Source organism: Chinchilla lanigera, unplaced genomic scaffold, assembly GCF_000276665.1.
Source record: "Chinchilla lanigera isolate Chin_1 unplaced genomic scaffold, ChiLan1.0 scaffold00112, whole genome shotgun sequence".
Classification (NCBI taxonomy): domain Eukaryota; kingdom Metazoa; phylum Chordata; class Mammalia; order Rodentia; family Chinchillidae; genus Chinchilla; species Chinchilla lanigera.
The window spans coordinates 4,858,248-4,881,488 of NW_004955513.1; the positions used below are offsets into that span (position 1 = coordinate 4,858,248).

Consider the following 23,241-nt stretch of genomic DNA (forward strand, 5'->3'; position numbering starts at 1 on the left):
CCTGCCAGTGGGAGGGCAGAGAGACTTCCTGCTTGCCTGGCTGGCGGGCCTTTCCCTAGCAGCTGCCCCCTACGGATGACCAGGGATGGCCCCAACAAAGGTCTCTCAGGCCTGGACTGAAACCGCACCTTCTCCCACGAGGCCTGAGCCAGCCTGTGGAAGGGACCCTCCCCCCATGACCCCTTCCTCATTAGCTCTCCTGTGACCCTGAGAGCTGTTCTTTACAGTTCTCCGTACACACGCTTTGTTCATTGTTCATCAGACAGACTCTCCCTGTTCAGTGCATTGTGTGGTTCCGTCTCCTGACTGACTGCTGATTCATATAATTATATATCATTTTTAAAGGCGATAAGAGCTGTGGGGGGAAGCAAATGGAACAAGTCGGGCAGGGGCTGTGGGACAAGGGGGTGTTTGTGTTCTAGGAGGAACGGCGCAGGTCAGCCTCACCAACGTGGCGTTTGAGCAGAGAACCTAAGGAGGAAATGAGGTGTGTGTACGGGTGTGTGCGCACACGTGTTTGAGCAGGTGTGTGCGCACACGTGTTTGAGTGTGCACTAGGCTTGGGGCCAGGGCTGCCTGCTAGGGCCCAGGCCACCCAGCCTCGCCTGCCCTCTCGCCCCTGGCTCTGCCCATCACAGACCCAAGGACTTAGGCTCCATGCATGGGAACACTGCCCCCACGGCCACCCAGCCTGGACCCTCTGCCCAGCATGTCCTCACCCACTGTCCTGCTGGCCATGCCTGCCAACATCTCCAGGTCCCGGTCACCCCCAGCAGCAGAACCCAGGCAGCAACCCCTGGCCTGGATGAGCTGTGCCCGCTTCTTCTGCTGGGCACACCGCCACCCTGCCCCTGGCCTCTGGTCCTTCACAGCCCTGTGCCCGCACAGGCAGCAGTGGGTACGTGGCTCACCTTGCCCCAGTGGAGGCTGTGGGACTCCTTGGGGGGGCTCTCCTGTGGCTGGAACCCTTGGCCAGGGCCAGGGCCAGGACCAGGGCCAGGCTGGGCAGCAGCCCCATCCTCACCGCCCTCAGCCCAGGCGAGGCCCAGGCGCTGCACTTATATCTCCGTCCCGCCTGCTGTGGGCATCCATCCTGCCCAGGCACTGAGCCAGAGGAAGTCTGTGGGTGGGCAGGACCCGGTGGAGGCGGCAGGTGTGGCCTGGGCTCTGCGCCTCTCCCGACAGCTGGCCTGGCACTCGGCCCTCAGCACGGCCATCGCTGGCCGCTGAGCACGCGGCCTGTGTGGAGGCCCTGAAGATGCCACCATCGTGTTCCCGGAGGCCACACTGAGGTCCCAGTGTCCCTCACTGCTGTGGGCCTGGGGTCACCCCCTGTCCTGTGTGTGTTGTCATGGCACTGGGCCACCTTCCTGGCAGTGGTACCGGGCCTCCCTCCATCCCAGCCCCCAGGAGAGAGGCAAAGGGCCAGGCGCCCGGCAATGCGAGTCTCTGGCAGGTGCACCATGGGAGCCACCAGGGGCCTTCATCTTCCTGAGGCCGCAGTGCCTGAGCAGGTGCCCAGGGACAGGTGGGAGGGACGTGAGTGCCTGTGTGTGCCCACGTGTCCACAGATGCCGGTGGTGCACACGTGTGCACAGTGCGTTCCCAGCCTTGAGGACGGGCTTCCAGGTGCACTTGCCCCACCTCGTGTGAGCCATGGTCGACCCTGCCCACTTCCGGCCCCGCTGTCCCCTTCCTGGGCCCAGGAGGACCCTCAGGCTCAGGCCCTTGGGGCCCTGACTCCCCAAGCTGGAAGGAGCCAGAGCCCCAGACAGAGGAGGCCAAGCCTGGGTGCGGGCAGTGCCCCCCTGCGGGGCCATGCATGGTCACCCTGACACCCAGCACGGGTTCTGGCGGACACCGGGACTGGCCTCCTGGTCCAGCGCCAGCCCACCCTTGTCCTGTCCCCAGGCTCCTGCCCCAGCCCCGCCAGGTCAGTGCCCGCCTGCCCGGGTCCCTGCGGGAGAAGCGGCTCCGTCCCCAGCCCCAGAGGACCAGGGAGGGACGCAGGCGCAGCGAGGTCTCGGGTCCCAGACCTGGCTCTGCAGCCTCCTCGGCCTCCAGCGGCACCCCTGGCCCCGGCCACCCCCGCACCTGCCTTCCGGCTCCCCTGCCTGCCCTGCACACACGGCCGGGCCCAGTCTGGAGGCACGGGGCAGGTTTGCTGTGGAGTCTTTTTATTCTGGGTCCAGAGAGGCCGCGGGAGCGGCCAGCCCAACACCAGCTCCTCCCCGGCCAGCACGCTGCGGTGCCTTCACTGCTGGAAACAGGAGGTGCCCTGGGTGCCAGCTCCCAGACAGGCACCTCCTTCATGGCAGCCACCACCTCACATGGACTTGGGCAAGGGCCCCCCCAGGCCCCTGGGCTCCCCCCCCCAGGGAGCCAGGTGGTGCAGGAAGGGGCGGGCAATTCACCTGGAGGATCCTTTGTGCACAGGTGACTGGAAGGGAAGGGGAGGTGGCCCTGAGGACAGGGCTGTGGCAGCACCACTGCCCAGCCCTGCCCACGACCACACCTGATGGGCTGTCCCCGCAGCCCTGACTTTGGATGGGGTGGCCAATGCCAGAAGATGGCCCCATCTCACCCATGGGCATCGGAACCACCCGTCTCTGACCCCACAGCACTCACAGTCCCTCTGCAGCTTGGCCTGCTGGTGGGCCCAGAAGCCCAGGTCCTTGCTCCACTTGTTGAAGAGCTGCAGGGCCTCCTCGCTAGCCGTCTCTGTCCGACCTGGGGCAGGGGAGGCACTGAGAGCCCGAGAGGGTGGGGAGATCCCTGCCTGGGGACAGTGTCCTGGCACTCCTGAGGGTGCCCCAGCACGACGAGCCTCAGGTGACACAGAACAGCCCGTGGATCCAGAACTAGGGCTGTGGACAGCGCCCTCCGGTGCCCACTCACTGTACAACTCCACGGTGTTGAAGGCTTCGCCCTCGAGCTCCAGCTGCGTGAAGACAATGGCGTAGTCTCTGAAGTTGGTGCCCAGCACCCGGTACTGCAGCACGCCCAGAGCTGGAAAGCAGATGCCCCAGATGGGGATGGGGCTGTGTGCCACCCAGGCCCAGGAACTGGGGTCAACCACAGGGATGAGGGGCAAGATCATGAGACCCATCAGACCCCAGAAGGGGCCCCGAGTTCTGACCCCAGCTCCTCAGACAGACAGACAAGTGCCTGTCCCAGCTTGTCCTGGAGTCACTGTTATCTAACCTGTCCCTCTGGTCCAACTCTGGCCCTCAGCACCCATGGACTAGCCAGGGTCCTGGGCTAAGCCCTCATGGGCACCTGGGCTGGTCTGGGGGTCATAAGATCCAAGGATCTCTCTCATCTTCAGGCACCAAACCAAATAAATTCAGATCCTATTACTTAGGGCTCAGGAACAGAGCTGGCTTTGCCCTGCCGACCAGGTATGGAGGACACTACAGGGCTGGGCTCCCCCAGGGTCCCCGCCAGCCCTGCCTAGGGACACCCCTGCGTCCTCATACTCACAGGGGTTCTGGAACACCCATCCCGAGTCCTGCTGCTGCAGCTCCAACTCCATCTGGTTGCAGCCGTCCGGCCTGGGAACGCAGAGGCCCAGCACTCAGCTCAACGCCGGGCCACAAGGGGACATAGGTGCGTGGGAGTCTGCTAGTGGCTGGCAGTCAGGGAGGCCACCAAGTGAATCATCTCCCGCCAGTGCCCCAGGTCTCCGGAAGCCCCGCTCTGGGGACACAGCCAGCTGGGCCCTGAGAAGCAGCAGTGGCTTCCCTCTGCTGCCTGTACCCAAGACGCCAGGTCTGCATGAGGAAAGCAGCTGCCCCAAGGCTCAAAGGGAAGTTAGGGCCCAGGCACCCCAAGTCTCAGCCCCTGAGGGGGCTCATCTAGAAAAGAGGGACACATCTCAAAGGCACAATAAGTGAAACACACAAAAGGAACAGAGCAGAAAGCCCAGAGAGAAAGTCAGGTTAGCGAGGAAAGATGACTCAACAAACAAGTCCAGGCGATCGAGCAGTCCTGAGTTCTAGCCATGCTTTTCCCTGGAGTAAAACCCCAGCTACATCAAAGATGCCTGCATTGCACCCTCCTAAAGACTGAGCTGTGCTGATGAACGTCCTACTTAAAGGTTAACAAACAAAACCAAGCCAAGGCAGCAAACCACAGGACACCCCTCACCGGCCCTGTGAGTCCCAGCCCCGGCATGGGCCCTGCCTGCCTGTAGCCCTGCGCTCCAGCGGTATCAGGTGTCCAGTTTGGGTACTGGATCCCTCCAGCCTGGTCAGAGCTCAACCAGCTCCTGCCAACCTGCAGCCTCACGCTGATAGAAACCACAGAGGGAGGAGCCTGGGCAGGCTCTGCCAGGTGGGCAGGGGGAGGCACTGGCTCCTTAGCATGCTTGGGGAGGAGGGTGGCACTTGGGGAGGGGGGCAGTGCTCTTCTCCCACCACACATCTGCGTTGGTGACCATGGCCTCCCCACGCAGCTAAGGCAGAAAACGCCAGCTGAGCTGCCCCAGCCTGTGACAGGCCCTGGTCCTCTCTCCTAGGATGGGATGCTGGTGCCAACGCCACCACCTCCCCGACCAAGGTCCCCACCACCACCATGGGCCTGCCCTGCACGTTGCCCATTGGTCAAGGCCAGCCGAGCCCATGTGGCCAGTGTGGCACACAGCCTTGGTGACCTCATCCCCATGGAGTTCATTCTATGACAGAACCAGGGCCCATGGGTCCACACGAAGGACCCACTTGAGCTCGTCCCTCAGAAAGGACCCAGAGAGAAGGGGCTGCAGCACAGATAGATGGCTCAGTCAACTGAGGACCAGGAAGCAGCGGGCCCAGTGCCGAGGGACACAGAGGGCAGAGGCAGGTGGAAGCGCGTGGTGCGGGGCTGAGCCAGAGAGAAGGGGTGGGGGGGGCGCGTAGTCAGGAGTAGAGTCCTCAGGCTGGACGGGTGGACACGGTCACTGAGGAAGGCATGCCGGGCTGGACTGGGTGCTGCTGCTCACCCCAGCCGAGAAGACAGCACCTTGAGCCCGTTCTCTGCGCTGAGCGTCACCACCACACCCTCCACGATCCTCGTGTCCTTTTCCAGCACGAAGTCCCTCTCACTGGAGGCCACGGCGAGGATGTACCAGGACCCCAGCAGCTGCATGGAGGCAGGTAGCAGAGAGGTCCCGGCTGTCCTCCCAGGGCATCCTCGCTGCTGGGGAGTCCCAGGCCCTCGTGCAGCCCCCTATCCCTGATGCTGGTCTGGCCTCGCCATGGGGGACCCAGGAGCTGTGTGGCCTCCCAGGAGGGGCCTGGCACCCCAGGTCCGCCCTGCTGGCCAGAGGAATCACCTGCTTGGGATCCAGTTTCCCCAGCCACACCACCTGGGCCCTAAGCATGGACACCAAAGCCAGGAGAGTGGTCAGCTGGGCCACCCCCATCCTGCTGGAGGTCTAGGTGCTGCTCCACAGCCAGGACCTGCCCTGCTTCAGCCAGGAACCATTTTTATGGCTCTGTCCGCCGCCACGTGGGCGGCCTCTAACCAGACAGTGGCCTGGCCACTCTTCTTGCAAAGCGATGGAATGGGGGCTGGGGATTTAGCTCAGCGGCACAGAGCCTGCCTGGCAAGCGCAAAGTCGTGAGTTCGATTCCCAGTACTGGGGGGAAAAAAAAAAAAAAAAGCAGTGGAATGAGCCCAGGGGCACTCATTACACAGTGGTGGCCCTGTGCCCAGCTCCGACCCACAGCAGAGTGCCTGCCAGGTAGCCAAAGGGGTCATCCCTGCTTTCCTCTGCACTCCCAACTAGGTTCCCAGAACGGGCATCCTGCACCTGCCACCGCAGCCCCTCCTAGGCGGGCGCTTCCCCGGCCCACCGTGGGAAGTTCCTGGCAAGCTCTTCAGGGTCAAACAGAGCCAAGCCCGCGGCCAGGTACAATGGTGGCCCTGTGCCAGGGGTCAGAGGGAAGGGCCTGAGATCTGCTCCAGTCATTAAACACTCACCTACCTGACATCTGACTCCTACGCCCTCTGCTGCCGAGACGCCACAGCTGGTCCCCTGGACAGACAGTCCTGTTCCTTCCACCCCATTGCACCTGCCCACCCTCCAGCTGGTTCCGGCCCTGTGGCCCCAGCTCTCCTGAGCCCTGGCCTATCTATGCCCCCCAGGGCTCCAAGTGCAGCTGGGGACTCCCGATGCCAGGTCATGGGAACCCCTGTCAGGAAGCCTGCTGGGGTCTGAGCCCAAGAAGCCCAGGGAGGGGGCTGGGGTCTATAGACCCCTGCAAGGCCTCAGCCTGCATCACCCACCTGGCTTTGTCATCAGTAAGGACCCAAGGAGCAGGAAAGGAAGCTGGGGGTGTGCGGCCCACATGAATCTCCCCATGCGCCTCACAGACCGTCCTGTTCCTGCTCCGAGCCTGTTTCTGACCATGCATGTGACCAGTCACCAACAAGCCGGGCCGTGGCCAAGGCTGTGAGGGCCATGGCCAAGGGCAACGGAACAGAACCCAGGGACTGGCAGATCTCAGATCCTGAGGGAGGGGCAACGGGGCTCGGACTTGAGGACCTCACTTGGGGCCTAGGGGGAGGGCTGCAGAGGCTGGTTCTCATCACAGCCACCAGAGGGCACCGTGGCCACGCCCTGCACTAGGTGCCCTGGTGTGGGGACACAGAACCCAGGTGGGGAAAGCCTGGCTACCAAGTCCAAGCTGCCAGGGAGCATTGCCACATTCCCTGCACAGAGCAGAGACCCCAAGTAGGGCAGGGGCCATCCCTGTAGGGAAGAGGAGGTGCTGGAGCCAGGCACTGCCCCCCAACACAATCGGTCAGAGAGCAAGTTCAGCTCCCTCCGGGGCCCTAAGTCAGAGCAGCCACAAACATCAGGAGCTGACAGTCACTGCTCGGCCTGGCCGCTCAGACCGGGTGTCCCTGGGCGCTCAGTGGCCTCCTGGACCATCCCTAGAGACAGCATGGGGATCCCACAGTCTGGCAAATGGCAGCTCCTCCTACCATGGGTAGCGGGTGACCGCCACGGCCAGCCTGTGGTCCCTGGGCTGGCTGCTACCAGCTGCAGGTCTGACCTCTGTCTTTCTGGCTGGCTCCAGTCTCTCCAGGTCTTAGTTCTAAAGCAGCTCCCACCCCCTGTTCTGCTCAGGGCTCTGTCCCTGTGGTAGTCCCGTGAGCAGCCCTGCTGCTCCTGTCCCCTGGCTGAAGCCCCTGCCTTCCCCTGCATGGCATCCTCTTAAAGAACCCACTAGCAGGCAGGACCTGCTTCCCTGGGTCTCGGGCCCTGGGCTGTCACCATCCTGGCCAGTGCAGTGGCTGCTCACTGTACCCTTCCTGTGCACCCCCACCCTCAGCGCCCCTCAGTGAGGCGCCACGGCACCTCCAAGAATGGGCCTGCAGGGCCTTGGGCTCCTCCTGAGGAAGCCAGAAGGGAGGGCAGGACAAGCTCCACCCTTGGTGGCCATGACCCCCGGCCCCTGCCATCTCTCTGTGCCCACGGCTCCTCACAACAACCATGTTTCTGCAGTCCACCCCCTGACCATACTGTGGATGCTCTCTGCTTCCACCCGGGCGGGGAGAGCACAGACTGTGTGTGTGTGGGAAGAGGGGACACACCAGCTTCTGGACAGGACTGTGGCTTCCTGCCCTCCAAGCCCCTACCTATCCCTGTGCTGACCACATGCTGGTCTTGGGATGTCCTCTCCAGCACAGAGGGGCAGGGAGTGGACAGTCTAGCCCTGAGGGGGCGGCTGCCTGGCCAGGGACACACACTGTTTCTGGTGTCCAGCCAAGGGAACCAGGGACAGACAGACCAACAGAGACCATCCAGGCAAGTGGCTGCACCACGACCTCCACTGCCATGGACCAGAGCTTGCACCCCCAGAATTCAAACTGAAACCCTCATCCTAGCAGCAAGGTGTTACAGGCAGTTGGACTCAAGGAGAATGTGTGGGTGGGGTCCCATGGCAGGGTTAATGCCCTAATAGGAACAGATAAGAAAGATCTCCCCCAGCAAAGCAGACAGACCATACCACTCCAAAAAATGCCACCCATTAAAGAAAATTTACAGCCAAACACAGCGGTGCCTGCCTAAAATTTCAACACTCTGGAAGGATGAGGCAGGAGTATCACAAGTTTAAGGCCACCCTGAGCAATTTAGCAACTTGACAAGAACCTATCTCAAAAGTAAATAAACAAACAAATAAATAAATAAGGCTGGGGTTGTAGTTCAGCATGAAGACCCCAGGTCCAATAAGAAAGAAAAAGAAAGTTTATACCCTCACAATAATGGACACATATAAATCAAGAACCATAAACCGTAAGCTGCCAACCTTGTCCGTATAGTAAATAAAGTCACCTTTATCTTTCCTTAGCTTCTACAGAAAGAAACAGAGTAAGAATTTAAAACAGTTTGGCTGATAAAAATGGACCCACTCCAAAAAGGAGAAGAAACAAGAAGAAGGAGGAGGAGGAGGAGGAGGAAGAGGAAAACTGTAACAGTACCCCAAGAGAGCATGCCAGGACCAAGCCTTTGACACACAAGCCTTCCGTGTCACTCAAAATCCTAATCATAACACCAGCTGCTTAAAAAATAACCTAGGATTAAAAAATACAAACAGAAATTACAGGGTTTTGTTAAATAAACATAACACCAGTAAAGCAGTGACCACAGGGAAAGTCATACTTTTAACATTTATACCATTAAATATGAAAGAATTCGAATACTCATGCTAAAACTTCACCCCAGAAGTAAAAAAGAAACAACAGGGTATCAAAAAGAAATCACAAGAATAGAGAAAGCAGTGCTAAAAACTGAAAATCATAGAGAATTGGAAATAGGAGGTATAATTAATGAATCCAATCCTTACCTTTTGAAAAACTAATAGAACCACCAAATCTCTCACTAATTTAAGTAAGAAAAATGGAGAAAACATAAACATATAAAGAAATATCAAAAGGAAAATTACTTGGGACAGAAAGGAAAAAAAAAATAATTAGTAGAAAGTACTTTGGGGACCTCTAAGCAAATAACTTTGAAGCCATAAATGAAACGGATACATTTACAGAAAAATTTAGTTTACCAAAGTGGACTAGTTAGCAGAGAAAGCTTAAACAGACCAATTTCTACATGAAACAAACGAGGGAAATCACCATGGAAGCACCCCATAAAACACCCCCTGCTGAGCTGATGTCAGTGCTACCAGATTTCCCAGGCCAGAGAATCTCAGTGGCACAAAAACAGTCCAGGTCAGAAAGAGAGGAAGAGTGGTGACTGAATCCCTGGCACAGTACTGACGTCTGACCCTCATGAAGACAGCCCAGAATCCTGCTTCTGACAACTTCATATGTGAACAGCAGGACAAAAGTAGTTCTCGGGATATTAGCTAAGAAACCCAGCCCCACAACGGAAGAACAGGTGGGACTGTTCCAGGAAGCAGATGCCAGCTCCTGATCAGGAAACCCAGTGACGTATTGGATGGTTTTTTAAAAGACTACACAGACAGCTGCCCAGGCTGTCGTACTTTGTCACAGCAGCCGAGGAAACCCGTAGTGACCCTTCTCATTCCCAGGTCAGAAGTTCAAATTAGCACCATGCTGAGAGCCTTCAGCATTCATCACACTGCCAAAAGCAAAGCGCTCTGTTGCCACTTAGCGGAGGATTCTGTTGCTCCTCTGGGACAGAAATCACAGACCAGCACGTGCAGCTCTGCTACCAGCCCCGGGCTTTATCAGCTGCGGGTCTGTGCAGCTCTCAGGGCAAGCGGCCCCACGTGTTTACAGCTCCTTTTCAAAGAGACCACGAATCCCAGTAAATTTATGTCGGCCCACGTGGAGGACTCAAGGGAGATTTTCATAGGTTAGGTCCCAAGGTGAAAGAACGCACATGTCCAAGAAGCCAGGAACAACAGCAGGTGTGGAGGCCCACCTGGGCGACTTCTTGAAGGAGGAGCAATTGTCTCCACTTTGGCTGAACCTGACCCTATTTCCAGATATTGATGTGTGTAGAGTGGGCTAGGATTTTTCCCTATCCTTTCACTTGGCTTTAAGCAATGCACGTAGGTCCAGCCAAGATGCTAATGGTAGTCTTTGAAGATGGCAGGCGTGTTTCCCTGGACCCCCACCCCACCCCCACTTGTTCCCCTGTGTGAACTGAGATGAGGCTGGATGTGTGAGCCAATGCTCCACACTGTCGTCTAGGATCAGCCTCGAGATAGAGGCTGTGACCTCCTGGGGCTTGAAAGATTACATGTCAGAGCTGAAACACCGACCCCCAAACACTAGGCACTACCTCAATTGTGTCATGCAGATTACTCTTTCTGCATATCCTTCTCTCTGCATTGGCAGAGGTGATTTTGGGCCTCCTACCTAGCCCAGCTCACAGCACTCACCTACTTCCCAAGATTCTCACAGTCACTCATCTTCAAACCATTCCTTTCTTCATGAATTAACAAAATCCGGGTTTGGCCCTAGGTGGAGGCCTTTGGATAGCTATCATCATGGCTGGACTTAGGACCCCTTGGCTCCCCATAAATACAAATATGCCTTAGTGTCTTTATTCTCGCCATGGGTTGCACTGGAAGTGGTAGATTGGAATTAACTCACTAGAATTCCAATAACTTTTCCATGGGATTACAAATATAAATTTCCTGGGCCTCAGTGAGGACCAGGAAGGGCTCTCTATAAGCAGGTAACATGGAGCAGATCACAAGAGTGCAAGAACCACCTGAGTCTTTACTGTGTAATCCTTATACAGTTGTTATCTCATTCTTACATAGTGCCCTTACGAGCACACATGTGTTTCCCTGCTCTAAGTCCATGGTTACATAACTGTATCCCACTGTGCACCCGCACTAGACAAGTGGGGTCATGTCCTCAGGTGTCCTTAGATGTCCCTGAGTTTTGAAGCAGTCTGAGTGGTTCCCCACAATTTACAAGGATGTCTAAGCCTAGAAATAAATCACGAGCAGATTTACAAGACCTCCAAAGTGAGATTTTATTTAGACAGCACCTATGCTATGGCACAAGAACACTCCTGAACCAGAGGAAGCCTCTGGAAAGAGTGAGGGCCTGCTCCTATATTTGAGCCTGATTGGAGTCTACTGATTGGTCCAAGTTGAACTCTATAGCCCAGTTCAAACTGGAGGCCGCCACAGTCAGTCTGGACATCTCCCAGTGCAGACACAGGGTTCCCAAGTGGCAGGCCAGAGCCTGACTCTCCAGTGGGGCTGGCTGTGTCCACCACAGCATACTGGTCCCTGGGAGGTCAGGGTCATTCACAGCAGGCCTGTCCCTCCCCTAACCTCTGTCACCTCAAGGGTTGTGTCCCAGCCACTTCTTCAGCATGGGGGAAGGGGCAGCAGGAGCAGCGAGGGGTCCATGGGTGACACTGCTGGAGCAGCCCAGAGAGTGACAAGTAACCTGAACAATGTCAAGAGGACACTGAGGCTGGCTGTCCCTGTCCTTCCTCAGGGGGCCATGGGGGAACGCAGGGGAGGGCTGTGACAGCCATCACCAGAGAAGGGGGAGGCACGTGCTTTTTAGCTGTCTGGACTTCACCCCCAGCCTGCCGGCTGCAGGCTGCAGCAGTCACTGTGGGGGGCCAGGCAGCATGACAAAGCCACACAGCCACGTCCCTCTGTGCCAGCGTCCCCACCTCCAGGAAAGACACAGCACACGTGGCCTGAGGAGCAGAGAGGTGGGGGGCGTGGGGGTTGCCAAGGCACGGAAAGTGGGAATGAGGGAAAGCCAAACAAGAGCAGGTGCACTGCTATAGGCAGGACTTGCAAGGGAATTGCTTTAACATAGGACACATGGTCTTTAGAATTACTTTATAATATTCACCCAAAAAGTCAAACGCAAAAGAGTGCAGATCTGTTCACACAGTAGAAACCAAAGAATCCTGCTGAGGGGCTGGATCCCACAGCAATGTCCTGCAGGAGTCCAGCTGGAGGCCTAGAGCCCACAACAATGTCTCATGCAAGTCTATAACAAGGATCTGTGCTGGGAAGGCCTAAAGGCCAGTGGTGGAAACTAGAAAGTCTACACCAGGAGGATGAAGGATCTGTGCCAGCAGGCTGAGGCTGAGGCATCTGCACTAGAGCCAGGAAGCTATGCTCGAGGTAAGGACCAGAGCTCCCCTGAAGAAAACCACAGCCATTCTCAGAGACAATGAGGTCCTGAGCTTCTCTGATGATGAGAACAGCTGAGTGCATATCAGGAAAGCTAGCACAACAAACTTCTCCAGGAGACTAAAGGGACTGAAGCAAGCTCAGGACTGCAGCACCATCTGCCCCTCCAGTTCTCCTTTTATGTTGTTGGCAGTGATCCTCAATGGGCCCTCCGCACCCAGCACCACGCTGACTCAGTTCAGTTGGGTATAACCAGTTGTCTAATAGTTAATCTACCATACTCGCTTCTGCATATTTCTGCAGAAAGAAGCACAGCAGTGCTGAGCAGAGTCTGCTGAGTTCCCTGGGGGCAGGAAGGAGAGGGCAGGACAGGGGAAGGTCTCCTCTGAGGGCACACAGAAGTTTCCACGGTAATATGGGATGCAGCACTGAAGATAAAACAAAGGCGTCCCTAGCATGAACTGCAATCATCATACAAATAAACAGCATAGCCCAGTAAAGGAGACAGAGCCACCCTGAGTAACTTTCTAGCCGGACTTTTCTCAGCATCCTCAGGGAGACTAAAGGGACTGAAGCAAGCTCAGGACTGCAGCTGGCAGGTGGGTGCCATTGCCCTGGGGAGCAGTCCTGGGCCTGCTGGGTACATGCTGGGGATGGCCATAGGGGAAGCTTAGGCGCATGAGTGTCTCAGTGTAGCAAAACAGGCTACAAACCAGAAGTCTGGAAAGAAGAAATGAAGTGGACTGAAATCAGAGGTGTGCACATGAACTCCAGTTCTGGTACTGATGGGAAAGGAGGAAGGAAGAACAGAAGGAAGTGGACCGGGCCATGTGGCTGAAAAGGCCTAGAGGGGACCACACGCTAACAAAGGGGATGCCCACCACACCTGGTTTGGTCTCTTGATACCGTTCCGTGTGAGGAGGAACCACCTGAAGAAATTCTTCTATCACAGAAGAGCTTGGGATCATTTCTGTGCCCGAACGAAATGTGCTCCAGGAATCAGGGCAATGTGTCCAAAACTGTAGTGCACGAGCAGTCAGCCGCTTGCACCTCATTGCAATGTGTGTCCAACCCACAGAGCTCTCAGAGTTGCCCCCAAGTCATCGGCTTGCAGTATGTTGACTGTGATGTCCTCGGGTGTGGTTTTACTGGATTTTCCCTTTGTTTACCCCACTGCATTTCTGTGACCTTCTGGGGTCTCTAAGTTGATGTTTTGCATCAAGTTTGGGATATTGTGTGAAGCAAGGAGATGATGGAACTTGGAAAGAATGAACCACAAGTCCTCCGCACTGGCCTCTCAGGTTCATGTTGTCCAAGTCCTAACCCCTGACATCAGTGTACTTAGGAAGATGACCCTCGGGAGGTGACGGCAGTTGGTAAAGTCAGAGGCCTTAGGGTTGTGTTCTGGTAGGGCGGACAAGAGAGCCCGCAGAGCTCTCTCAGCACCATCCCTCCCTGACTCTGTGTGCAGACGGTAAGCAGACCCCTCACTAGAACTGAATTTCAGGCACGTTGGTCTCAGACCCAAGCCTGCAGAACGGTGCAGGCACAAATCTCTGTGAAGGCCCAGTCTGTGGTGCTCTGTTCTGGCAGGCAGAGCAGGAATCCAGTCATAGGCTGAGCCCTTTGAGCTTGAGTGGGAGTAAGCACTGTTGCGATGACCCCAGGAAGCTCACGTTGCTCCCCAAGACCCCAACAGGGCAGAACTGGGCCCCTGAGCGTCTGTCCCTGGGGACCCTGTGGCACACAGCCGCAGACTGAAGGTGAGCCTGGGCTGTGGCCTTGCTCCTGGCAGGGGCTTTCGGGGGTCCTAGTGGGTCCCGGGGATCAGCAGGGTCTCTCTGTTCTGCAGGGCTGGACCCCACTGCTGGGTACGGCTCAACCCTGAGCACCTCCCTCCTACTTCCCTCGAGAGGCAGCTGTCTCTGCACGTGAGGAAACAAGCTGAGGCCTGGACCAAGCTCACCCCACAGCCCCTGCCTGCTGCTCTCCAGACTCAGCACCGACTGGCAGACGAAAACTGAGCAACCAGAGGGAGATGGTGCCAAGTTAAGGGGTGAGAGGGTGTGACGGGGCCCAGACCCTGCATCAGGGCAGGCAGAAGGGGTGGACTGGGCAGGAGGGGCCTGGTGGAGGCCTTGGACATGCGCTGTGGGTCTGGCCCTGGGCCGCAGCGAGTTGTGGGAGAACCTGGAGGAGTAGGGTGGCCCTGTTCATTTGCAAGGCCGTGGAGACTGCCAAGGAGCCTGGTCTTGTCTCCGTTCATGTGAGCCTAGCTTGGGGCTTCCCAGGCTCCTGGGCACAGGTCAGAGGCTGCCCAGAGTGAGAGCAACGCTGGGGACCCGCAGACCAAACAGAGCAGGGCTTGGTGGAGGCGCTGGGGACAGGAGCCAGGGCTGCTGCTCCGCAGGCAAACACATCTTTCACAGATAATCACAGCTGCTATCTCCACCTGGGACAGACAGGTCCCAGACACCCACCTGCCGCCCTCACCCACCCCCAGGAAGGACACTGGGGGCAAAAGTGTGGCAGTGGGTTTTATTGGGGGCAGGGGTAGACGGCCTCTGGGCAGGGCAGGAGAGGTGAGTCCTGGGCAGGAGCTGCTCTACACCGGCCCCTGCACACAGAAGGGCAGTGCTCAGGGCTCTGCATGGCCTCCCTTCCTTCATTCTCCCCTCCAGCGGTCCCCAGGGCCCCTCCTGGCAGCCTGAGTCACCGCGGTGCAGGCTCTGGCTCTTTCCCAAGCACGAAAGAGATGCACCTCTGGAGCGACCCTCAGTGCCAGGGGGCTTTCTGATCAGGGGGGCAGGGTCTGGAGCCCTGGGGACTGTCAGGGCTGCACAGGGCAGGGGCTGCGGGCAGAGAACGACGCTCACCTCCTTCAGAAGCTCAGTGCAGCTCCCTGCGGACAGGGCAGCATGAGGGGTGGGCGGGAGGGCGTCACATCCAGCAGGGCCCCAGCCCAGCTGCTATGGCTAGAGGAGCAGCTGGCCCAGGGGGAACACCAGAACCCTCTTGACTTAAGGGTCTCAGAGCTACCTGGTTCTGAGCTTGGATCTGCCTGCTCCAAGGAGTGTGGCTGAACACCCTGTCCAGCTGCCTGGCAGATCCTAGGCCCTCCTGGGCTTAGCTCATTTCTATCTGATGGGAAGGATGGAGTGGACAGAGCTCCATACCCAGGGCCCCCATACACCCCGGACTCAGGAACTGGGGACTCACCTGCAGCGCCGTCACACAGGCAGCTGGAGACAAAAGCAGAGTGGTGACATGCAGGCAGGGGAGGGCAGGCCCCAGGCTCTCCCCGTCCCTGGGAGGTCCCAGCCCCCGGTGAGGGCCACTCACTGTCATTCTTGAGCAGATGGAAGTCCGGCTCCTTGAACCCATGCTCCTGGGCCACTTCATGAAACTTCTCCAGGGCCTTCTCATTGTGGTCCAAACTCCGGCCTGTGGGTGAGAGTCAGGTCTGGGCCTCTGGAACAGCCACAGGGGGCCCATTCACACATCCCCCAGGCACTCCCCTGCCTCTCAAAGCCCAAGGGCCCGCAGCAGGGCTTGGGACCCCCAGGAGAGTCCAGCCTGGGCTCACTGTAAAGTTTCATGACTTGATGGCTGACGTTGTCCATCATGAAATGGATGTCCATGACAGCGTAGGTCTTGTAGTCAGTGCTCAGGACCTGGACCTCTTTGTTTCCTGGGGGTTGAGCCAAACACCAAACACCATGGGATTCTAAGTTCCATACTCACAGCAGGCACTCATACACGCACACACGCACGCACCAACACCAAAACACAAGCACATGCACAACTCATATGCAGACACACACCTTCACACACCAAACACACAAGTATGTGCCACCAATATACATACACACACAAGCACACGCGGCCTGGGGACAGCACCTTTACCACCCTCCCTGATGATGGTGAATGTCCCTGGAACGACCTTCTTTGTGGCTGTGGTCTTCTCCACCACGCAGTGGTCCTCACTAGAAGAGCAGGAGACGCCATTGGGCAGCTGCCCCCGCGCCCCAGGCCCTGGGCTCTGCCCCCAGAGAGCGTGCAGCAGGCAGAGACACCCAGATGGGAGGCTTTGCCAGCATTGGGCCAGGCAGGACCCCCAGACAACAAGGGGCACCCAGAGAACCAGGCTGAGTCCCGCTCCGGGGCCTCCCTGGGAGGCTTTCACGCTCACCCCACTCACTGAGGCACAGACGTGGGACGAAGGACCCAGGGCAGCAGACACCTACCAGCCACCCCACTTCCCCCGCCCGCCGGCCCAGCCCCAGCTCACTAATGGGCGGCAGTCAGGATCAGGGAACCGTTCTCCAGCTGGAGCACCACTCCCCCTATCTTCTCCGCCTCGGGGTCCTTGGCAGGGGCCCCTGCCTTCATGGCGAAGCAGATCTCATACCACAAGCCTGCAAACTGGGCACAGGAGAGGGAGGGAGCTGCTAGGGCGCCCCAGCCTCCAGGGTTGGGGTCCCTGATCACCTCCCTTCCAGGGCTCCAATAGTGAGGGATGAGCCAGGGACAAAAGGCACCCGTGCAGGGCCAACCCCACAGGGCAGCACAAGATCGGCCCCAAGACGCATGGCCACCTTAGAGAAGTCAAAGTCCTTTATCGCATGCTCCTCTGAGCCAGCTGCCAGCCCTGTGCATAGCACCAGCAGGGCCAGGATCATGCTGCCCTCCATGAGCCAGCAGTAGCCACCAGATCAGCTGGGCAAAGCACACAGGCCCCGGGCTGGGCGGCAGGCTCTGACTTTATATCCTGTTGTGGGCACATGTGGGGCACAGGCTGGCTGTCCTGAAGCAGCTGGCAGCACAAGATGGACCAGCTGGGCAGCTTGCCCACCTCTGCATGGTCTTCACCCAGCAGTTCTGCCCACGCATGTCACTGAGCAGGGTGACTGAGAACCAAGTAAAACCCCTGCAGGCCCAGGACATGGACACAGAGCGCCTGGGGGCTGCTGGGCACACACTGGCTAACCTTGCGGGCAGCCCGGGAACCAGGGCCCCAGGGCAGCGGGGGCCAGCTGAGGACATGGTGCCACACATGGCTGCTCAGCCCTTTGCGTCTGAGAGCAGCAAAGGAGCCGGAGTGGGCCGGGCATCAGAACTGACCCCATGGTGCCCTCCCCAGTGCTTTGAAGAACTGCTCGGTCAGTCGAGGGCAAGGGCTCCTGCCTACCTGCCCACCTCCTGGCATCTCGCCCCTCACCACAGGGCCAGGCCGGCCACCTCCAGCCAAGGTGGAGCACTAGCTTTGAGGCATAGAACACCTGCCATCCATGCAGCAAAGGGGCAGCATGCCTGACCCCAGCCCCCAGGTGACAGGCCAGGCCCTGACCTCGCCGGGCACAGACCAAGAGAGGGAGACTTGCCAGCACCCCATGGGGAGTGCGGTGGGAAGAGGTGGGAAAGAGACAAAAACAGGAAGAGACAGAGACAGAGAGATGAGGGAGAGGGAAAGAGAGACAGGAGAGAAGAGATATGAAGACAGAGACAGGAAGAGGGAGACAGGGACAGGAAGATAGGGGAGGGGGAGAGACGGGGAGAGACAGGGACAGGAAGGGACCTGATGGAGACCACTGTGAAGCAGACCTGAGCTGGACTTAAATTAACCAATTGCTTTTTTTTTTTTTTCATCTTTTGAGACCAGGCTGGCCTTGAGCTCACCCTGTAGCCCAGGCTGGTCTCAAACTCACAACTGTCCTCCTGCCTCAACCTCCTGAGTGCTGGAATTACAGGCGTGCACCACCACTCCCACCTTCCAATTGGCTTTTTATGTTTACTTGTGAATCTGTCCAAAGCCTGGGCTGCTTGTCCGGAAGTGGGCAACAGACTCATAGAAAGTGAACCTCTGTGAGTCACTAATCCCTAATAAAACCTGTAAAGGCGAATGAAGCCGGAAAGCCTCAGAAGATAAAACAAGATCACAGCCAAGGACACCTGGATCTGATCTCAACTAGATAAAGACTATAGCCTCAGGCCTCACTCCTTGGTGGGTTAACTTAATCTTTATTAAGGACTAATTTAATTCCTTACTTGGAGAAGTCCTTGAGTGAGTCTGCCCTTCTTGAGTACTCCCCTCTCTTCTTCTAATAACAAAATAAGCAGCCACCAGAGAAGGTTTGGTCTTAGCCTGAGAGAATCTCGAATTCTGTGAGAGGCTGTGATCCTCCTGGAGCCCTGAAATCATTCCATTCGCCTTTTTATTTAGCCTTCGCCATATACTCATTCGGGAGATTGCAGACCTGATCAGTCCACAATAACTAAGGGACATTATTAACCTGATAGGGACCAGCAGAGGTGACTGACTGGGAACCAGGGGAGGTGGTGGGTGACTGGGGCCCAGGGGGCAGGGCAAGCTGGGCTCAGCAGCCCCAGGCCAGGCTCCATGGCTGACCAGGCCCAGTACCGGCTGCCCAGCCTGGCGGCAGTGCAGCAGCAAGGATGCAGGCCCACTCCACCCTGGCCTCACAGAGTGCGGTGTCCTCTCAGCAAGGTCATCTGAGGGCTGCACTTTGTGTGTGGCATTCAAAGGCACGGGGGGGGGGGTAGACGGTTCCCTGTCACAGGCCCTGCGAGGGGCCACACACCAAGAGAGCAGGGGGACGAAGACACAGGGCCACACGGGGCCTTCCAGGCGCTTCCACCTCTACAGCCAGCCAGTCTCTGCCACCATCACGCTGGGCCATCTCCAGACACAGCGTGGGCCCAGGCGTGGGCCTCGCCATCACTCAGGGCAAGCGTCCCCCCAGCCTCGCTTGCCCATCTCTCCAGTAGGCGTGGGGTGCTCTGGGGCTGTGGGCAGGAGAGGGCAGCACAGGGCCCAGCAGCTGTGCTAGGCTCCATGTCTGCCCCGCTTGAGCTGCACCACCACTGCTGCCTGGAGTGAGGATGATGCAGGGGCCACAGCCCTGAAAGGAGCAGGGCCCAGGGTTCCTGGGGACAGGCGCCCAGGGCCACCATCCGAGACAACACACTGCTGTGTCCACCTGGGCAGACAGGTCCCCCTGCCACCCTACCTACCACCCTCAGCCCCGCCCCCAGGAAGGACACGTGGGCACAGAGGTGGTGGTCAGCAGGCTTTATTGTGGGCAGGGCAGGAGAGCCAGGCAGGCAGGTCCAGCTGGGGCCTGGGCAAGAGCTGCTCTAAATCAGCCCCTGCACACAGAAGGGCGGCGCTGAGGGCAGGGGTGGCCTCAGGGCACAGGGACAGGGGTAAGGGCCACAGTTAGGGGCCTAGGATCCTAGCTGCCTGGTTTTGGAGAAGCACCCAGCCCCTGCAAAGTGGGGTAACAGTGCCAATCTGTGGGGCTGGGGGAGGTCGTGCCCATGATGTGTCAGCATGGTGCTGGGCATGGGGAGCCTGAGACTGTGAACACAGCCCCAAGACCCCACCCCAGCAGGACCTGGAGGGCAGAGCCGCTGGCAGCCCCACGTGGGGACAGGGACAGCCCTCCCACCCAGGGCAGAGTCTGGAGCCCTGGGGACCATCAGGGCTGGGTGGGCCGGGGGCTGCAGCTGAGGACACTGCTCACCTCCTTCAAAAGCTCCGCGCACCTCCCTGCAGACAGGCCAGCGTGAGGGGCGGGCAGAAGGGCGCCACACCCAGCAGGGGCCCAGACCAGCCGCCTCCCCGAGTGCCTGCACCCACCATGCCGGGCCACCAGGTAGAGGCCGGTGTCCGCTGTCAACTCCCGGAACTTCCTGAAGCCCAGCTCATCCTCATCCTCCAGACTCCGAGCTGCAGGCACAGAAAGCTGCTGGGTGGTCCCGGGCGGTGCAGGGCAGAGCCCCCACCCTGCGGAGCTTACTGAAGTACTTGAGCACGTGGAAGTCCTGGCCCCGCCACAGCAAGGACAGCCGCAGGATGGCGTAGCGCGTGTAGTCCGTGTCCAGCACATGCATCTCCCTGTGGCCTTAGGAGCCGGGGGGCAGGTGGGGGCTTGTGCAGACCCGCACCCCAGGTAGGGGATAACCAGAGGCCACCCTCCCCTGTCCCGGGGCCTGAGAGCAGCCTCGAAGGATGATGCTGGTGTGGGGGCCTGGGGGCCTGGCCACAGGGCACAGCAACGGAGGACAGGGCTGCAGCCACCGGGAACTGCACTTACCAGGAAAAGCAAACCCTGAGGTGCCTCTGTCTGAGCCCACTGTGGTTTCTGTCTCGCAGCTTCCGGAGCTGAAAGGCAGTGCCGTGCCCGTTAGGAACCTGCCGGCCTGCGTCCCACCTGCTGGGCAGGCCCCCACCACTCCCAGTGAGGCCAGCGGCCTTGGACTCCTGGGAGCAGAGGGCAAGGCCAAAGAGGCAGAGCCGTCCCTTGTTTCTCTCTCCCACATTCACAGGGCTTCAGCAAACCCCGGGCTTGTGTTTGGAAGAAAATGCAGACTGGGGGTCCCAGGCGGGTAGGTACAGGCGGGGGACACCTGGTGCCGAGCCCACAGCAGGGCCCAGGCCTCTCACTTGTTAAACACCACCTTCACAGTCAGGTTGCTCCCGCTCACAGTGAGAAACACCCCCTCTGCCCTCCTCGGGGTCTTCAGCGCCAGGTTCTTCTCTGAGGCCACGCCGACTTCCCGCCAGAATCCGCCGATCTAGGCAGAGAGCTGGAGCTGCCCGAAGCTTGAAGCAGCCAGTTGGGGCCCTGTCCTGGGCCCCGGGGGCACTGCAGGGGCCCCTGGGCAGGGAGCTGGTGGGCTTCAAGAGGGCAGAAGATGGCCGCAGGCTTGGCAACAAGGCAGCAAGGTGTCCTGGAAATTGCCGGGCTCAGTGGTGCACGCCTGTAATCCCAGCACTCAGGAGACTGAGGCAGGAGGATTACTTCGAGTTCAGTGCCAGCCTGGGCCACACAATGAGACCCTGACTCAAAAAAAGAGTCTCAGAAGCTACTTCTGCCGCCAGTGTCATCCTCCCAAGGGATCCCTTCAGGCAGTGGGACAGCAGCGCCCTCCCTGTCCTGTGCCCCAGGAGCCAAACTCTGCTGCTTCCGGGCAGGGCAAAGAGGGCCCAATAGAGAGCAGAATGAGAGAACCACCCAGCGGGTAGCTGGGTGCCAGAGCCCGAGCCTGCCCCAGTGGCCCTGCTCTGCCAACCTCTCCAGGCTGCCCCCCACATCAGTACCTGCCTGAGCCCAGGGCTTTGGCAGAAACCTCTGGAGTCTGCTCCCCAGATCTGTGCCCTCAGAGCTGCCGAAGAGCACTTGGCCCACTGGCGGCACTGACAGGAAGAAGGAGCACTGGACAAGAAGCATCTCCGGGGCCCACCCATCCAGGGAGCAGGAATGGACCCTGTGGGACCCCAGCCCTGAGAAACTTTGCAGACTAAGGGGCCTGGCTATAGACACAGAGGCATGGAGACCTTGGAGCCCCTGGGCTCCCGAGGTGCTGGCCTGGCAGGGCTGACAGGTGGGCCCTAGGCCCCGAGTAGCCAGCCAGGGTTTGGAGGGAAAGGGAGAGGGACATGCTATGGCCGGACACTCCCTGTGCCCTCCCTGCCAGGACCCCACCACACCAGCATGAGCCCCTGCCATGAGCAAACAGCACCTTGCGCTGGTCAAGGTCCTCCAGGGCCCACCCGGCTGGCAGCACTGCGATGATGCCCAGGATGGCGCTCAGCAGCCTGACCTCCATCGTGCGGCTCCTGCCTCTGCCCCCACAGCACTGCGTTATATTGGAGAGTGGGATAGCGTGTGCAGCCACCCGGAGAGTGAGGGTGTCACCGGGCCACCCGGCTGCTGCCTGCCCTGAGAGGCCTGGTGTTTCCACACCAGGGCCACCTGGCCGGTGACACCCACGTTCCGGAAGTCAGCAGAGCTACAGTGTGAGGACAGAGGTGACACTGCCATGTAGCCATCAGGGCCCTGGGGACAGGAGACTCCACACACACACACACACACACACACACACACACACACACACACACACACGGGACATAGGCCGTGGCTCTTCCGTGCCCATCAGGGGCCACCATGAAGGTCAGTGCTTAGCCTTGACCTGCGGCCTCCTGCAACCGGTGAGCACCTGGCCACAACCCCCAGCTTGACCTCAAGCTTCCAGCCTCCTCCCAATGGGCTCCCCAAGTCCCCTGCAAACAACACAACCATGTTTTCTGCTGACCCCAGGACCAGATTTGTGATTCAAGGAGCAGCAAAGATGGAAATGCAGGGGGAGCCCATGCCCTGCTCCCTGCTCTGTCCCTTCTTGGGGAGGCAGGACAGACCCTCAGGACAGAAGGGACTGAAGCGTTCGGGCACCAGCAGGGCAGCAGTGTGACCCAGGCAAGCTGTTCTGCCTCAGTTTCCCCATCTGTAACGATGATGAATTTCAGGATGGCGACAGGTCCTACCGGACCCCATCTCCTTGGCCCCTGCACTCCCAGGACCAGCTCCATGCTGTCCTTTGATCCCCCCACACCATGTCCAGCAAGCTCACTTTTGCTACGACCATCTCACGGGCCACAGATTTTTCTTTTTAAGGCCCACTATTTTTATTTTCAAAAACAGCTTTATCTGTAGAAATAAGCTTTAAAAAAATAAAGAAAACTCCCCTCCTTCCCTTCCATTCCTACTTCCACCTTAATAAAGAGAAAGAGAGGTCAAGCATGACTGTGGATCCCTGTCTCGGGAGGGACAGGCTCTGGTGCTGGCGCCACAGAGGACCGTGGTCATTCTGGGTCCAGGGCTCCAGCTTCCTGGCCTCCCGTAGCAGAGGGGGTGCAGGGCCTGGTCCTGGAGGACAGGCTTCCCACCTCAGGCCTGGTTGGCTCCAGGGCAGGCAACTTGGCCGCTGTGTGTACCAAACAGGCTGTCAGGCAAGGGGACACACCAGGACAGGACAGCCATAGCTGGCTGTCACACAGGAGACAAGGGGGCTGGGAAGGGGAGCAGGACAGGCTGTGGGGACGGATGAGGTCAGGCAGGAGAGGGAGGGCATGGGGGTAGCTGGCTGCCGGAGGGCCAGGGCATCTGACTGCTTCCGCTCCTGTCCTGGGAGGGCACGGGCACTGAGCAGCAGTGGACCAGAACCCCCAGCAGCTTCCTGTTCCCCACGCCTGGCCCTCTGAAGCATGGGTGCTGGAACCATCCGGTGAACCAGGGCACAGCTTCAGGGTGAGGACCATGGCGATGGGCACCCAGGAGGG

The 23,241-nt window shown here is 58.8% G+C and overlaps 3 protein-coding genes across 3 annotated transcripts; all 3 read right to left on the reverse strand.

Annotated features, from left to right (window-relative positions):
- Positions 1–2,172: 2,172 nt before the first annotated feature.
- On the reverse strand, positions 2,173–5,469 carry Lcn6 (lipocalin 6). Its single transcript, XM_013506588.1, has 6 exons — positions 4,979–5,469; positions 3,484–3,554; positions 2,899–3,009; positions 2,629–2,730; positions 2,415–2,440; positions 2,173–2,260 (listed from the first exon to the last, which is right to left on the reverse strand). The coding sequence occupies exons 1-6, from the start codon at positions 5,122–5,124 to the stop codon at positions 2,255–2,257; spliced, it is 462 nt and encodes a 153-aa protein (XP_013362042.1). The 5' UTR covers positions 5,125–5,469; the 3' UTR covers positions 2,173–2,254.
- A 9,157-nt stretch (positions 5,470–14,626) lies between these two features.
- Positions 14,627–16,488, reverse strand: LOC102028119 (epididymal-specific lipocalin-5-like). The gene is made up of 6 exons (XM_013506593.1): positions 16,387–16,488; positions 15,996–16,081; positions 15,682–15,786; positions 15,438–15,539; positions 15,315–15,337; positions 14,627–14,712 (listed from the first exon to the last, which is right to left on the reverse strand). Exons 1-6 carry the CDS (start codon positions 16,485–16,487, stop codon positions 14,701–14,703), a joined length of 429 nt encoding a protein of 142 aa, XP_013362047.1. The 5' UTR covers position 16,488; the 3' UTR covers positions 14,627–14,700.
- Positions 16,489–19,597: 3,109 nt separating this feature from the next.
- On the reverse strand, positions 19,598–21,731 carry Lcn8 (lipocalin 8). Its single transcript, XM_013506582.1, has 6 exons — positions 21,645–21,731; positions 20,566–20,696; positions 20,216–20,283; positions 19,919–20,023; positions 19,759–19,848; positions 19,598–19,668 (listed from the first exon to the last, which is right to left on the reverse strand). The coding sequence occupies exons 1-6, from the start codon at positions 21,729–21,731 to the stop codon at positions 19,598–19,600; spliced, it is 552 nt and encodes a 183-aa protein (XP_013362036.1).
- Between the last annotated feature and the right edge of the window lie 1,510 nt (positions 21,732–23,241).